The following is a 14,600-nucleotide window of genomic DNA, read 5'->3' as shown; positions in this document are numbered from 1 at the left end:
TCCCGCTATAACCAACTCTCCCTTACACCTAGAAAGCTTCCGATCCCAGTGTGGGCCCCACGTCTTTCGATGAGCACCCTAACCTCCCTGGTCTAGCTTCCACTCCTCCTGCCTGGCCTTGGCAACCCCTCTGCCCTCAACTCCGTAGCCCTCCCTACCCTCCAATGGCTCCCCTGCCCTGCCGTGTCCCCTCGTTTACCCCTTGGCTCTGACCATCCTCACTATCCACCCCCATCCAGGCAGAGCCAGCCAAACGATTGCAAAAGGGCTGAGCCAGCGGGAGAGGCCCTCACATGACAGCTGTTCCTGCTGCGGAGGGGAGGGGGCAGCTGGAAGTAGAGGGAGGCACATTCCATGGGAGATCTGATCAGAAATAGCCCCAAACCCTTAATGACCATCCAGCTCCCGCTCAGCGCAAGGCCTGCCCATCGTGTAAAACAAAGTAAGGTCAACAGGCTCCCCTTGGAATCCTGAGGAAATCAGCAAAACAAAAGGGGGCGGCCACATGAGGGGAGAGGGCTACAAGAATGAAAAAAATCCAGGAACACGTAGAGATCCAGGGTCATCAAGGATACCTTTGCCACTGAACCAGCCCCACCTGCCCAAGGCATTCTCTCTCTTACAAGAGATTCAAATGAATACAGAGCTACTCCCCAGCAACCGCCATTACCCCCACTTCACCCACCCCTTGCGTGCTGAGGCACTGGGACACCCCAGTCATTCCACTGGAGTAAAACAACAGCCTTCTCTGGGAGCCATGCCAGCCTGATTAGAGCAAACAGACAAGAGCAGGTGGCACAGTTTCTCTTAACCTTTCTGGAGCACCAATATTTTAGCTCCATAGCATTAGGGGAAGAATAAATAAGGTGGGTGCCCCAGAATTACATTCAAACATACAGAGAGGGGACTTCCCTGCTGGTACAGTGGTTAAGAATCCGCCTGCCAATGCAGGGGACACGGGTTCCAGCCCTGGTCCGGGAAGATCCCACATGCCGCGGAGCAACGAAGCCCGTGCGCCACAACTCCTGAGCCTGCGCTCTAGAGCCCACGAGCCACAACTACTGAGCCCATTCGCCACAGCTACTGAAGTCCACGCACCTAGAGCCCGTGCTTCGCAACAAGAGAAGCCACTGCAATGAGAGGCACGCGCACCGCACAAAGAGTAGCCCCCCTTGCCGCAACTAGAGTAAGCCTGCGCACAGCAGCGAAGACCCAGTGCAGCCAAAAATAAATAAATTTATTTTAAAAACCTAAAAACCAAAAAACATAGAGGACCAAAGCAAGTTGGGGAAGTTACAGTGTCCTGCAGGTACCACTGATGGGGTGAGCTGGGTAAGCCACAGTCACCCAGGAACACCCACCTGATGTGTGGAGGGAAAGCTCGGGTTCTGAGGACATGCCATGAAAGGTTGCCATGAAAATCACGGTATTAATTTCAGAAATGACTGGGTGGAGTCTTCAAAGCGCTTCACTCCTCTCCCTTCAACATTCTAGACCCTTCCCCCACCCTTCAAAAGGGGAAGTGGCACATTTGGGGCATGTGGGCAGCTGGTGGGATGGATGGGACTGACCCAGTGTGAGCAGCAGATGTCCAGCTCCAACCAGGACGTGAAGAAAAGACAACCTAGGTGTTTCTTGGAAGAACTTTAAAGGCTTTTGACTTTTTAATAAGTGACTTAAGCAGAAACGCCAACAAAGCTAAAATAAACAGCCGCTTATAACCAGTTTATAACTGGTTTATCTACGAGCTAAACCAAGTCTCAGCCTCCCATTCACACTCCAGCCACTGTAGATTGTATCTGCAGTCAAACGCACGTCTGAGCCCCGGCCCCCTCTCCAGTTTCTCACCCTCCCTTTCTGGAGGCTCGGAGATTTTGCTCCGTAAGTGGGTGAAATAGCCTCCTCCTCCCCCCATCCTATCCCATTTCTCCAAGATCCTGCCCTGTCCTCAGCTCTCCACCCACTCGCAGCAGCCCCTTCCCTTTCCGCCCCGCGACCCCAGCCCCTGCCGGCCTGAGCAGCACCGTGGGCGCGGGGACGCCAGCTGCACGGTGAGCCTCCCCGGCACGTCTGGAAAACGACCCCACCACGGGAGACGTCCCCACGGCGCAGGCTCACTGGCTGTGGCTAGCGAGCCGGGCGGGGCCGAGAGCGCCCCCACCCCGCACTGGGAGGAGCGGGGGGCGGGGCTCTAGCGCAGCACGGAGGGCGGGGCGGGCACCCGGTGGGATCCTGGAGAGATCCCGAGTCCTCAGGCGGTGCGGTGGTGACTCAGGGCTCCCCGGGGCAGGGCGGGGACCGACCTAACTACAGCTGTACTCCCCCTTTCCCCGCCCCACATCTGCCCTAGAATCTCCTGATATTAATCTCTTTCCTGCCCACCCCGGCAGGGTAGAGGCCCCCCCACCCTTTGGAGGCCAACAGCAAACCTTCCTGAGGCCACACAACCCCCTCTCCTCTGGGCCTCCCACCCCACCTCCTGCTTGTGGGTCCTGGCCCTCCCCCAAGCGCAGGCCTGGCCTCAACCAACCTGGCCACACTCCTCGGCACCAACCGCCAGAGCTACAGGCACAAGAAGAAGGACATGTGGATGAGTCACTCTTCCTGCAGTCTGAGGGAGGCTAGGAGGCGGTCCAGCCCCCCCCCCCACAGGCCAGAACCGCCCCCCATGCACGTGGGCTGCCAGGCCCGCCGCTGCCCAAGCCGCCCCCTTTTCCCCAGGCCTCTCGGGCGTAACCCTGCAAACCTACTTGCACAGCTCAATCTCTCCTGCCTCCATCTTCAGGTCCTGGGAAGATTAAGGATACCAGGAAGGTCGTGAAAATTACACAAGCCAAGGAGCAGAGGGTGTGGAGGGAAATGGAACCCGGAAGGGGAGTCTGACTGGTTCTGTGAGGCGCAGGCAACCAGCTCAGGGCACACCCTGGCCAGCACCTAGCACTTCTAGCTCCTATCCTCCAGGAGCCCAGAATGCTCAGAAGCAAGACAGGTGGCAAGTCTGGAACCAACTCACAACTACCAAGGTGCAAATTCTGAGCAAGAATCAACCCATCCTCACCCAACTGGATTCCAAACCACCACTCTCCCCTGCCCATTTGTTCACAGAACCCCAACTGCAGTTAAGGTACCAGCGAGATTACAGCCCTACTCCCTCAAAAGCTAGCAGCCCCCACCTGTACCGGGAAAGATTACCTTCTTCCCCTCCCAAGCCAAGACCCCCTGCCCTTGCTTTGTGCTTGGACTTAAGGGATGGGAAAAAATAACCACTCAGAAAACCACAACCTGGAGACCAAAGCCTCAAAATGTGAATCAAACCAGGTTTCCGACTTCACCTGAGCTGTTAAATTTACAGAGAGATCCTTAATGCTCTTCAGAAGACACAGAAAAGACAATCAGAGTAGGGGCAAGTTATCCCTGAAAAGGGTATAACAAAAAATTAAGCTCAAAGGAGAAAAAATAGCAACCACTGGTCTGAGCAGGGTTGTTAAAAGACATTTATGACTGCTCTACATTGCAGGAAGCGCTAGGGCGTTTTTAGGGTACAGGCTCCAGGGACACCCACTGGGTTCAAAATCCTGTCTCCACCACCTAAGATGTGTGATCACAGGCAAGTTGCTTAAATCTCTGAACCCCACTTCCTTGTTAGAAAGTAGGGATACCCCAGAGATGATCCGCAGCCAGGTTAGGGGCCACAGGCCAGTATCTGTTCCAAGGAGTCTCTTCTCGCTGTTCGTCTGAAGTGTTGAAACTATTGACTCTTGGGATGCGGCTGCTGCCCCACCTCACAGGGCAGTGCGGGAAGTAGTGGTAAGTCGCTCTGCACGCTGTGCTCTCACCCCATCGGCAGGTACTCTCCCCCTTCACGCGGGAAGGTCTCCAGTTAGGCAGTTGCAGAAGCCCCGTGTCACCACCTCCTAACTACATCCGGTCTCTCCCAGCTAGGCTAGAAGATGGTCATCACAGGAGAGGCAAGGCAATTAAAACAAAATCAAAACTGAGGAGAGGCCCTCTTTCTGCTCTTCTGAACACTTCTCTCCTACACAGGGAGGTCCTGCAGGTATACACAACACCCTGCTTCAACATATCTACTCCCCTTTGAAGAAGCCATCACCCACAAAGGAGGCAGGGCAGGAGAGGGTTCGATGTTCAGTTTCCTTTAATGACCCCCATCCTCCCTGAAGGGCAGGTGCGGGCAGCTAGGTGATGGCAGGAGATGTTCACTTGAAGATCTTGCCCTGATTGAAGGCTTTGCCCACATGCTGGAAGGCCCCATCCCAGGAAAAGTATTCTCGAACCAGCGTCTGGGTCTCCTCGCTGCTGGGATCCAGTTTCCGCCATGTGTATGACTCATAGTCCACCTGCCAATCTGGACTCAGCTGGGGAGGAAAAGCCAGGTAGAAGCATGTGGTCAGGCTATTGGCCGCTGCCCCACACCTGCTATTTCCAGCTCAGACACCCGTCATCAGACCCCAGGACTCCTGCGAACATGACAGCTCCTTCGTGGACACATTCCTTGAACTCTCCGGAATGCCCAACGGCTCAGGAATACGAGTGCACTTCCCAAACCCTCGCCCCGCCCTAAAGAGACAAGACCCCTCCCCTGCACCTTCCTCACCGGAAAGGCAAGCTCCTGGCCTCGGAAGACCCAGACTCCGGAAATGGAGCTGCTATTGTTGGTTCCAAACAGAATGACACTGGCAAAGGCATTCTTCCTCAGTTTGTCCAATCGCTGGAACATTCCTGAAGGGCAAGGAAGAACATTCAGCCTTTGAAATCATGTCACCCACTACCTTGTCTCCTCCCTTCCTCTTCCCAGAGCTACCCTCTGCTCACCAGTGATGAGGTTGCAGCTCATGAAGGTCTGGGTGAGCTCTTCAGGGAAGCGGTACTCGGAGTACCACAGGGACCAGCCATCTTTATCAAAGTGCTCCCAAAAGTACGGCAGCGCCACGGAGAGTGTGTCCTCGTTGGAGTACTTGCGCTTAAATTCATCCAACACAAAGGTACTGAATGAAGGAAAAAAAGCAAGGAGATCAAGGTGGAGAAGGTCCTACTGCGGCAACGTTGCCATGCTAAGAGAAACTAAGGGCATTTCCACTCAAACATACTGCTTTAAAGGTAGGGTCACTGGATTGGCAGACGTGTATCACCTTCCAAGGGAGGAGAGCTGGGGGGTATGAAAGGCGCCCAGGGCATTCCCGTATCCCCCCACCCCCAGCCTAAATATGCTTGGCACGTGGAGGGTGGGGCCCAGGATCTGCCCGAAGAAAGACACGGCGAGCTGCTGCCCCCTGGTGGAGACTCACAGCGAGGACTCCATTTTTTTTTTTCCCCCTGGCCGGCCCCTCCCCGGGCTCTTATCCAAGAGTCACCCTCAAGTTCCTGACTCACCCAAGTCGCTGCCCCCACCCCTCCCCATCACACAGGCCTCTTCAGGTTACACACACTATAATATGATGGCAATGTAAGTGAATGTTTGCAAAGGGCCTCCACCCCAAATCCTACACCCGTGTCCTTTAGTTACTCTGCTCAGAAACAAGTTCAGGTGATCTTTGAAGCAATCTGGCACACCGAGCCAAGGATGCCAGCTTCAGAAGAGGAGAGGTGCCTCCCCCCATGGTAGGGCTTCTGGTTTTTTTTTCTTTCCTTCCAATTATAAAAACACATACTGACTGAAGAAAATCACTCACTATGCCAGCAAACTAGATAACTAATATTTTAATGTACTTCCCACTAGCAATTTTCCAAAGATGATGCATGTAATTCTGTGCCTTACACAATTTGCTTACTTAATACTGCCTGGCTATCAAGAATGTTTTGCAGATTGTTTTAATGGCTAAATAATCTTCTGCATGAATGTGCCATAAATCTATTAAACCCCCTTATACTGAATGTTTAATTGGTTCAATTATTCATTAGTATATAATTAATGTCAACAAACCCTGGAGTCAGAGAATGTTACCATCCCTCCCTTTACCAATAAGGTTAAGTGGTGTGACTTGCTCACTGCTGCAATGTAGCAAAGCAGAGAATCTGTCCTTTAACCCGAGGTCCCAGGTTCCTTCCCAAATGCACATCAGAGACCTCATCTGAGGTGCTTTACTTCCTCAACCACCCAAAAAGTAGGGCTGGGGGGGACTTCCCTGGTGGTCCAGTGGTTAAGACCTCACCTTCCAATGCAGGGGGTGTGGGTTCGATCCCTGGTTGGGGAGCTAAGATCCCACATACCTCAGGGCCAAAAAACCAAAACATAAAACAGAAGCAATATTGTAACAAATTCAGTAAAAAAAAAAAAAAAAAAAAATTAGGGCTGGGGAGTTTTTCTTCACTCTCTCCTGAGCTGTTTGAACTTTATTATTTATGACCATGTGTCCATTTTTCTCCCCAAACTGACCACAGTTGGAAGACTGGGATTGATATATGTATAAAATGGATAACTAATAAGAACCTGCTGTATAAAAAAATAAATAAAATTTAAAAAAAAACCAAACAAATGACCACAGGGTTAGGGTAGCTGGAAGGTCTTAAAAGGACTAAAATTAACTCTGGACAAATGAGTCTTGTCTTTGAAGACATCACTTTTGAGTCATTAAGAATCCTGGGGAAAATCATCTTGGCAGCCCAGGAGTACACCATGGTAATGTAACGAATAAGTACTAATAAACACTCCCAAATGATACGAAAGAAAACAAAAAAAGTGCTGGGGCTTCCCTGGTGGCGCAGTGGTTAAAAATCCGCCTGCCAGTGAACTTTTGTAGTGTTGGAAATGTTTTAAAATTTAATTTTTGTGGTTACACAGATCTATAAATTTAGTTAAAGGCACTGAACTATATACTTATAATGACGGAATTTTATTTTATTTTTTTTCCTTTGCGGTACGCGGGCCTCTGTTGTGGCCTCTCCTGTTGCGGAGCACAGGCTCCGGACGCACAGTCTCAGCGGCCATGGCTCATGGGCCCAGCTGCTCCGCGGCATGTGGGATCCTCCCGGCCGGGGCACGAACTCGTGTCCCCTGCATCGGCAGGCGGACTCTCAACCACTGCACCACCAGGGAAGCCTTAACGACTGAATTTTATATGGAAAATTATACTTCGTAATGGAAATTATACTTCATAATGGAAATTATACTTCAATAAAACTGTTAGAAAAAAAAAAGAATCCACCTGCCAATGCAGGGGTCACGGGTTCAAGCCCTGGTCCAGGAAGATACCACATGCCGCGGAGCAACTAAGCCCGTGAGTCACAACTACTGAGCCTGCGTGCCACAACTACTGAAACCCACGCGCCTAGAGCCTGTGCTCTGCAACAAGAGAAGCCACCGCAATGAGAAGCCCGCGCACTGCAACAAGAGTAGCCCCCGCTTGCTGCAACTAGAGAAAGCCCGTGAGCAGCAACGAAGACCCAACGCGGCCAAAAAATTTAAATTATTTTTTTAAAAAATGCTAAGTTTATTAAAGATTTTAAGTTTACTGCCTGATTTATTTTCTGCCCAGTGTACAGACCCAATATACGTGAGTATCTCTAGCTATTAGCAGTACATATGTTACGAGGGTGTACATAATTTGGGTTGGTTATCATAGCTTACTTACAGATACCAAAAATCCTGCTCACTCCTGACCTGCCCCTGTGCTAGATTCAGAAAGGAATATATCCTTAAAAAGCAGCTGCGTTAGGAGCCGCCTTGTATGAAGTGCCTGGGAGTAAGAGCTCTCAGCTACACCCCAAGTTGCTCCCCAAATGGGGAAGCAGCGGTTCCTAATGGTAACCATCCAGTACTAGGTCGCTTACAACTCCACATACTTCTTCTTATGCCTACCACCAGTGCGTGCTCCTTCATCGCAAATACAAACCACTACAAAACGGGGAGGTCAAACCCTGTTGCACCCCAACAAACCAACTAGTGAAAGGATAGATGGCTTTAGGAAAGGCAGAATGGGCAAGAAAAACAGAAAAGCGAACTAAGTGACGTGACCATGGAAAAGACATTTCTCATATTGCTTGAAATTCTAATAAGATGACCCGGAGCAGTGACTGAAGAAAGATTTGATGGTAAACAACTGGGCAAGTACTGGCTGTCCCACTTTTTTCACACTAAAAATCCCCCCTTTACTGTATTCCTTCTTCCAGGAACCCCTATGGTGACTGAGAAGAGGACACAGACGACCACCCCATATACGTCCTTCTCCTTGTGGGGTTTAACTCCCCCACGCTGGGAAACAATAAACCAGACAGACACTACGTAGCCATGGTCATCATCCTTTCTCTTAAAGTGAGCAATTTTTATATAGGCTGATGCATCAGAACAGCAAAAAGACAATCAGAGGACACTGACATGGTGTCCGCTGCCTCAGCAAAGCCAGCAGAGCAGGGCAGATGGAGGCTCTCTGCATTTTCTTCCTTCCTGCGCCCCTCAGTGTATTAGTTCCGAGCGTTCTCAATCTCAAATCCTAACGTGCGCACGCAAGACCAATCAATTCACCTCCACACCGGATTCTGGGCCCTGGGCCCATGTGCTTTCTTTGCTAGAAAGGGAGTTCTGATATCCTCAAATACCAGATGCATTAGGAACTTGTTTGCTGCTTTCAAAAGTCACCCAACTCTTGACGGTAAAGTCTGGAAGCTGCTTTATTTGCAACTAAAATACATCTTTCAATTTTGTACGGACAACCTAAAATCCTAGGCCCTAGCAGTATGAGGGGGATGCACAGAGGTGAGGCACAGGCCCTCCTGTGCCCCATGCCCCCTACCCTCCACCATCCATACCTCTTGGGCAGGTGAGCAAAGGGATCCTTGGCCTTCGGCTCAGCAGCCAGCGCCTGCTCACATTCATCCAGCTCCTCCTCGGGAGCAGGGGCAGCTGCCTTCTTCTCCTCTTTCCGCTCGGCCTGGGGCTTCTGCTTCTCTTCTCGAGAAGCTTTCTCTTTCCGTGGGGTGTCCTTTTTAGGCTGGCTCTCTGCAAACTTTTTAGCTGGTGCAAACGGAAGGAGAAAAGTCAACGTCTGGTCTCTTTCCACAACCCTCCCAAGCCAGGCACAAGCAAAGTAACGGAGGAAAGCTGCTGGGCGGGAGCTAAGGGATCTGACACTACACTGCCGCCACCTCACAGTACATCCTGAGCAAGAATGCAACCCTCAGCAACACATACACGTGCATCATGATTCTACACATTAACACAAATGAGCGGGAGCATGTGTGTGCAGAAGACAACTATCACAAAATACTAGCTGCTACGTGCGATGCCCTACGTTCTGTGGGTCCACAAAACCCAAAAGCTAGACAGGAAGTCAATGGGTTAAGACTGAGCAAACCAGTCCCCTGACCCTGCCGGCACGCGCCCCTACCTCCTCAGACTTACCATCAAATTGGGCCATTTTCTCACAGAGTTTCACCTCCCCCAAGACCGCCCGGAACTGGGGCTGGTTAATGCAGGTGAGGAACCAGCGGTTTGTATTAGGGAAGGCCTGGCGGAAAGAAGGCTCCAGAACCTGCCAGGATGCAAGAGTGGACATAAACTCAGCGGAGGGAAAAATCCTGACGAGTTTCCAGTCAGAGCCCCTTGTTTCTTTCCACACCAAAGCTCCAGCTTCCTTTCAGCCCCCAGAACACCAGCTTTCCCTGGAGGGCTACTGCCCACTTACTTTACTAATCTCTCTCCTGCAGTCCAATCCAACTTAATGGATGCTTCGTCCCACCCTCTATTCACTGCGAATCTACCCGGTAGGAATATTTATATTGTGCCTTACTCCTTTTACAAAGCCATTTCACGTGTCAATAGAACTTAAAAGGCTGGGGACCAACAGAGAACTACGAACTATTCACTTTGCCAAGCAAATAATGAAAACTCTCTATGTGAACTATGTGATATGTGAGAGATATATACATGCATCATCAAACTTCAGAAAGTAAACAGTCAACAGCAAAAAAGTTTATTTCAGAATAACAGGGTGCTTAAACTTAGCTTCATGAAAAATTCATCTACCATTTTTTCGGTTTGCCAAGATCAGAGGGAAAATAATCCTGTCAAGGATACATCGCAGTCAGCTCTGTAGTGCTGATTCTGCAGCACTTGGGTTCAAATCCTACTCCACAACTTCCAGGCTACATTTCGTTCACCCACACAACAAGCAAAGACTCACTAAGGTTGTCCTTGTTATGCCCTGGCACAGGCTCTGACACGTAGTAGGTGCTTTTTTCTTTGCTGTTATCACATTACTATTCTGGTCCAGCAACAGTCCAAGAGCTGCTGTTTAGGAACCAGCAATATGCCATCTTTAACCCAATAACCTCAACAGTGATTATTCCTACCTTGGTTTTATGGCTTCCACAGGGGGGAAAAGGAGGACTAAATGAATCCACACACACCCTCCCCCCAACAACCAGTAAGTACTGAAGCCAAGAACTGATCCTAGTTCTGCCTCCAAAGATCTTGATGCTGAAGCTATCACCTCTACCTCTGTCTTCACAACTAAGCACAACCGGGAAACCTGAGAAACACGGGAACAAACTAAACGTACTAGCTGCCAAACAGAAATTAAGGGCAACAGAACAGGATCAAACTTCTCAGGAGGGAAAGCAGTCGTGGTGTGAGAAGACAGGGTAGAGGGTCTGTGGAAAAAGAGAACCAGGCACTTTCTTGACATAAGAGAAGCCATTTTTGGCCTAAGCCATTTTGTGATCTGAACCTGCCTGTAATACTTGTCCTTGAACAGGTCTTTGTAATTAATGATCTTAAGGGAACAAAAGAATGCAGAAACTGGGAATTCCCTGGTGGTCGGGTGGTTAGGACTCCGCACTTCCACTGCAGGGGGCACGAGTTCGATCCCTAGTCGGGGAACTAAGATCCTGCATGCTGCATGACGTAGCAAAAAAAAAACAAACCAGGGCTTCCCTGGTGGCGCAGTGGTTGAGAGTCCGCCTGCCGATGCAGGGGACATGGGTTCGTGGCCCAGTCCAGGAAGATCCCACATGCTGCGGAGCGGCGCCCAGTTTTCCGTTAACAGTGGTACTCAACCCTGGAATTCCTAAAGACTAGCTGTTGCCTCAGACTCCCTCACATCAGCAGGATACAGATAACCTGGCAAGCCTGTCACTCTGTTTCTAATCCCCACCTACCCTCTGTCAACCCAGATTCTTTACAAACTTCACCTGTTTATAAAGCCACAACAGGGTGCAGACAAGTGTGATGTCAGCCAGCGTCACACGTTCGCCCACCAGAAAAGTCCTCGTCTTCAGGTGAGCATCCAGCAGCCCCAGGATTCGCCTCACCTCCTCCTTTGCATTCTCTGTGGCCTATTGATTTAAAATGATCAGACTCGGCAGTGGGTACCAACCCTCGTCCCTGCCCTTCTCCCCCAATAATAGAACTAAGGTAGCTATTCCACTGAGTCCTGGCTCCTTCCAAATGTATCGCAAATGAAGCTCTCAACGTTAAATTTCTTCATGGTGCAGTCTGGCTTCATTTCCCACTGCATTGATCGTAGGCATATATCTTTGAATTTTAGAAAGAACCTTAGAGGTCATCTGGTCTAACCACTCCCTTACCATTTGGTACAACCTTTCTAGAGCAGAGGCCTCTCCTCTGGCCACTCAGACCTCCCACCTCCACTGGGTCTGTCTGACAAAGAATCCATATACCATCAACAGCCCAGCGCTCCCAACTGAAAGCTCAAAGATTAGGTATTTATTATCCACATATTCTTGGCATCACCCTTCCTCAATCTTTTTTATTTCTTCCTCCCTGATACTGAGGAGCTGACGCCACCCCTGCTCTTGGTTTCTCCCCAAGTTCCAAGGCTCACCTGCTTGCTGTGGTGCATGATGCCCAAGGTGGGGAACACCCAGGTACTGGCTGGGGGAACTATGTCGCTATCAGCAAAGCTCACCCACTGCACCACCTGGGCTGCTGCTTCGGGAGTACTTCCCCGCAGCTCCTCGTTGCTCACTGCAGAGGCAGAACATAAAGGTCAGAGCTTTGGGGCTGTGTCAAAGCCAGTGCAGGTCCCTGAAAATTCCTCTCCTTGCCCGCTCCAGCTCCCCTCACCCTCTCCTGCACCCCATCACCTCCAGACCTTCCCATTCCCCAGCCACTGCAGATTACCATAGTAGGCAATGGCATTGCTCTCGAACACACAGAATCCATCGTCACCCTCAAAGGCTGGAACCTGGGGACAAAGCAGTCATAAGTAAATACACAGCAGTTTCTCACTAGTCATGCCCAGGGACTCAATCGTTTTGAATAAAGTTTTTTATATAAGGCTGAGAACCCTTGCTGACCAAACTCTTGACACTATCTGAAACTCAAGAACCAAAACTGTATGAGTAACTTGCCATCCCCTACAATCTGAACTCACATAAGAGACCCCCAAATTTTAGATATTAGATATTTGTATATAATCTCAGTCAAATAAGCAAAAGGCAAGAAACCCGAGTCTGATATTTCTATCTATATTATCCCAAGTATTATAGTACTCCCCCACTGCACTTGATCTCTTCTACATGTAGCATGGTTATTTATCTATCTCTGTAAGCCTCTTGGGGCAAGAATTCTACTCATAGCAAACATTTGATCTATTTGCACTGAAATCAGTCAAAACTGATCCTCTCTCCCACAAATAAAAAGAAGCCTGTGAATTTCACAGGAAATGACTGAACAGCTCTGTACTATTTTTAACAATAAATAAATCACAACTGTCTCAAAATAAAAGTTTTTAACTCTCTGAAGCGTGAAAAAAAAAAAAGTAACATGGAAAGCTCCCTTTTAAAGATGGAGGTCATCTTCAGAGTGATGGAATCTCAGTTCTCCTTGGGTTCTCAGGACCAAAGCCCCCTCTCCACTTCCCTACTCACCTTGCCAGCAGGAAATTTACGGAGAAACTCGGGGGTACGGTTGGTTTGGCCAAAATGGAAGTGGGGTGGTGCGGACAGCACGCGGACCTGAGCCCCGCTGTACTGAGCGGCAATGAGGGCCTTGAAGGCCCTCCAGTTTTCAGGATATGTGTACAGGGTCTGTGGGGAAAAGGCGGGGAATAAGCCATTAATGACTAGAAGGGTCCCAGTCCTAAGTGTTACCCGGGAACAACTTCCCCGAGTAATCCCAATCTGTTTCGACTCACTCATTTACTCCCTTTGGTGAACCAAGTTAGTTCTTCAGTATCTGCAGTCTTGTGTAATCAGAGTCCTCCAAAATACGAGGACAGAACTACACACCAACTGCTAAATAAAGCTTGTTGACAGATGTGACCTTCCGTAAGGACGTCTCTGGAAGCGTTCTCTTCCCCTCAAATACACCTCTAAGAAATGCACAACTTCTAGCTCCCTCAGATTCCATCTGCCGACAAATACACACCCCTCCCTTCCCAGAGCCCTTGTTCATTCATTGATGGTCACTGAGCGCCTGCTTACTCTACTGAGCCGCTCACCCTTCAAAAGCATCACCCTTGTTTCCAAGACACACACACCAACCAAGACATTTCCAAGTCCCCCTCCGAACAGCCACAAAGAGACCGAATGGCATCTTCTCTTCCTAAGCCAACTCGGTCTCCCTAAAAAACCTTTCATTCCTTGTCACGCGTACCATCCCTCCGGTCCTGTCCCGCAGTGAGTTCCCAGGGGTTTCCTTCTCTCCTTCTATTAACGTGGCCAGCGGGGTCCAACTGGTCTGACTCCAGCGTCCGGAGACTCCTCTCGCTGCCAAACCTCCCCGCAGGACGACCCTTAACCGTGGCCCGCCGTACGTGCCCACAAAGACCCTCCTCTTCCCCTGTCCCTCCTGTTGCCCCACAAAACGGTCGCAAAAGTTCTGTCAACCTGCCCGGATCCCACGTCTCGAGAAGGCAACGAACCGAACTCCGTTCTCAGGTCCCAGACTGCCAGGATCTGGCATCCCTTTTCTCTTCTACCCCAGACCCTTCCACCTCTTTGGCCTCCCAGAGCCCCAGCCTCAGTTCCCCTCCGGGGCCTGGAAGCCCTACTCTCCAACAGTACGATCTCTAGACCCCGGATCAGTTCCCCACTCGGCTCCAGAAACCCTCTGACGCCGGCTGGACCCACTCCGGCAGAGGATGGCGTCGGATAGGATGACCTGGATTGCCAGAGCCGGCAAACTTACCCCAGCCGCCATGGTGATTCCGCAGAGAAAGGGGGTGGGGCCCTCCGCGCTGCCGCAAAGTAAGCCGTCAGGGAGAGAACGGTGGGGGTTGGGGGGAGGGGAGAGCCGTGGAGAAACAGCAGCCGGAAAGCGAGGACGGCATAGAAGGCTTACGCACGACAGTTCGGTATCCCACGGCAGCTAAAAGGAAACACGAGGTGGGGCCTGGGGCCTGCGCGGAAAAAGCTCGCGCCTGCGCGGTGAGGGGGGGGGCCCCAATCCGAGTCCCGACATGGAGGTAGAAGGCGCGGAGGGTGGGGAGACTGTGAGAACTAGCTGGAAAGCCGGCCCTCTGTAGCTACGTGGCAGAGCTGCCAGCCCGGCATCGCGCCGGGCCCCAGAGGCGTTTTCCTCCGGGTCGCGGGGCCCGCGGTGATTTGTTGGAGGTCCTGCCAGACCCCCGAACATCGTGGTTGTGTGACACTCATAGGAGCGGAAGCAACTGCGTGGAGGT

The 14,600-nt window shown here is 50.8% G+C and overlaps 2 protein-coding genes across 2 annotated transcripts in view; both read right to left on the bottom strand.

Annotated features, from left to right (window-relative positions):
- Window positions 1-3,321, bottom strand: part of AHNAK (AHNAK nucleoprotein) — a 118,694-nt gene extending 115,373 nt beyond the window's left edge. The window contains exon 1 of the mRNA XM_067748716.1: window positions 2,751-3,321. The gene's annotated coding sequence lies outside the window, so the exon portion shown is untranslated. The remainder of the gene's footprint in view (window positions 1-2,750) is intronic.
- Window positions 3,322-4,138: 817 nt separating this feature from the next.
- EEF1G (eukaryotic translation elongation factor 1 gamma) lies at window positions 4,139-14,265 on the bottom strand. Its single transcript, XM_067748752.1, has 10 exons — window positions 14,108-14,265; window positions 12,847-13,005; window positions 12,098-12,161; window positions 11,799-11,941; window positions 11,146-11,289; window positions 9,356-9,485; window positions 8,764-8,968; window positions 4,834-5,006; window positions 4,616-4,740; window positions 4,139-4,376 (listed from the first exon to the last, which is right to left on the bottom strand). The coding sequence occupies exons 1-10, from the start codon at window positions 14,117-14,119 to the stop codon at window positions 4,218-4,220; spliced, it is 1,314 nt and encodes a 437-aa protein (XP_067604853.1). The 5' UTR covers window positions 14,120-14,265; the 3' UTR covers window positions 4,139-4,217.
- Between the last annotated feature and the right edge of the window lie 335 nt (window positions 14,266-14,600).

This window comes from Pseudorca crassidens, chromosome 9 (genome assembly GCF_039906515.1).
Source record: "Pseudorca crassidens isolate mPseCra1 chromosome 9, mPseCra1.hap1, whole genome shotgun sequence".
Classification (NCBI taxonomy): Eukaryota; Metazoa; Chordata; class Mammalia; order Artiodactyla; family Delphinidae; genus Pseudorca; species Pseudorca crassidens.
Note: the sequence above shows the minus strand (reverse complement) of the source record. Positions and strands in the feature narration are given on the sequence as shown.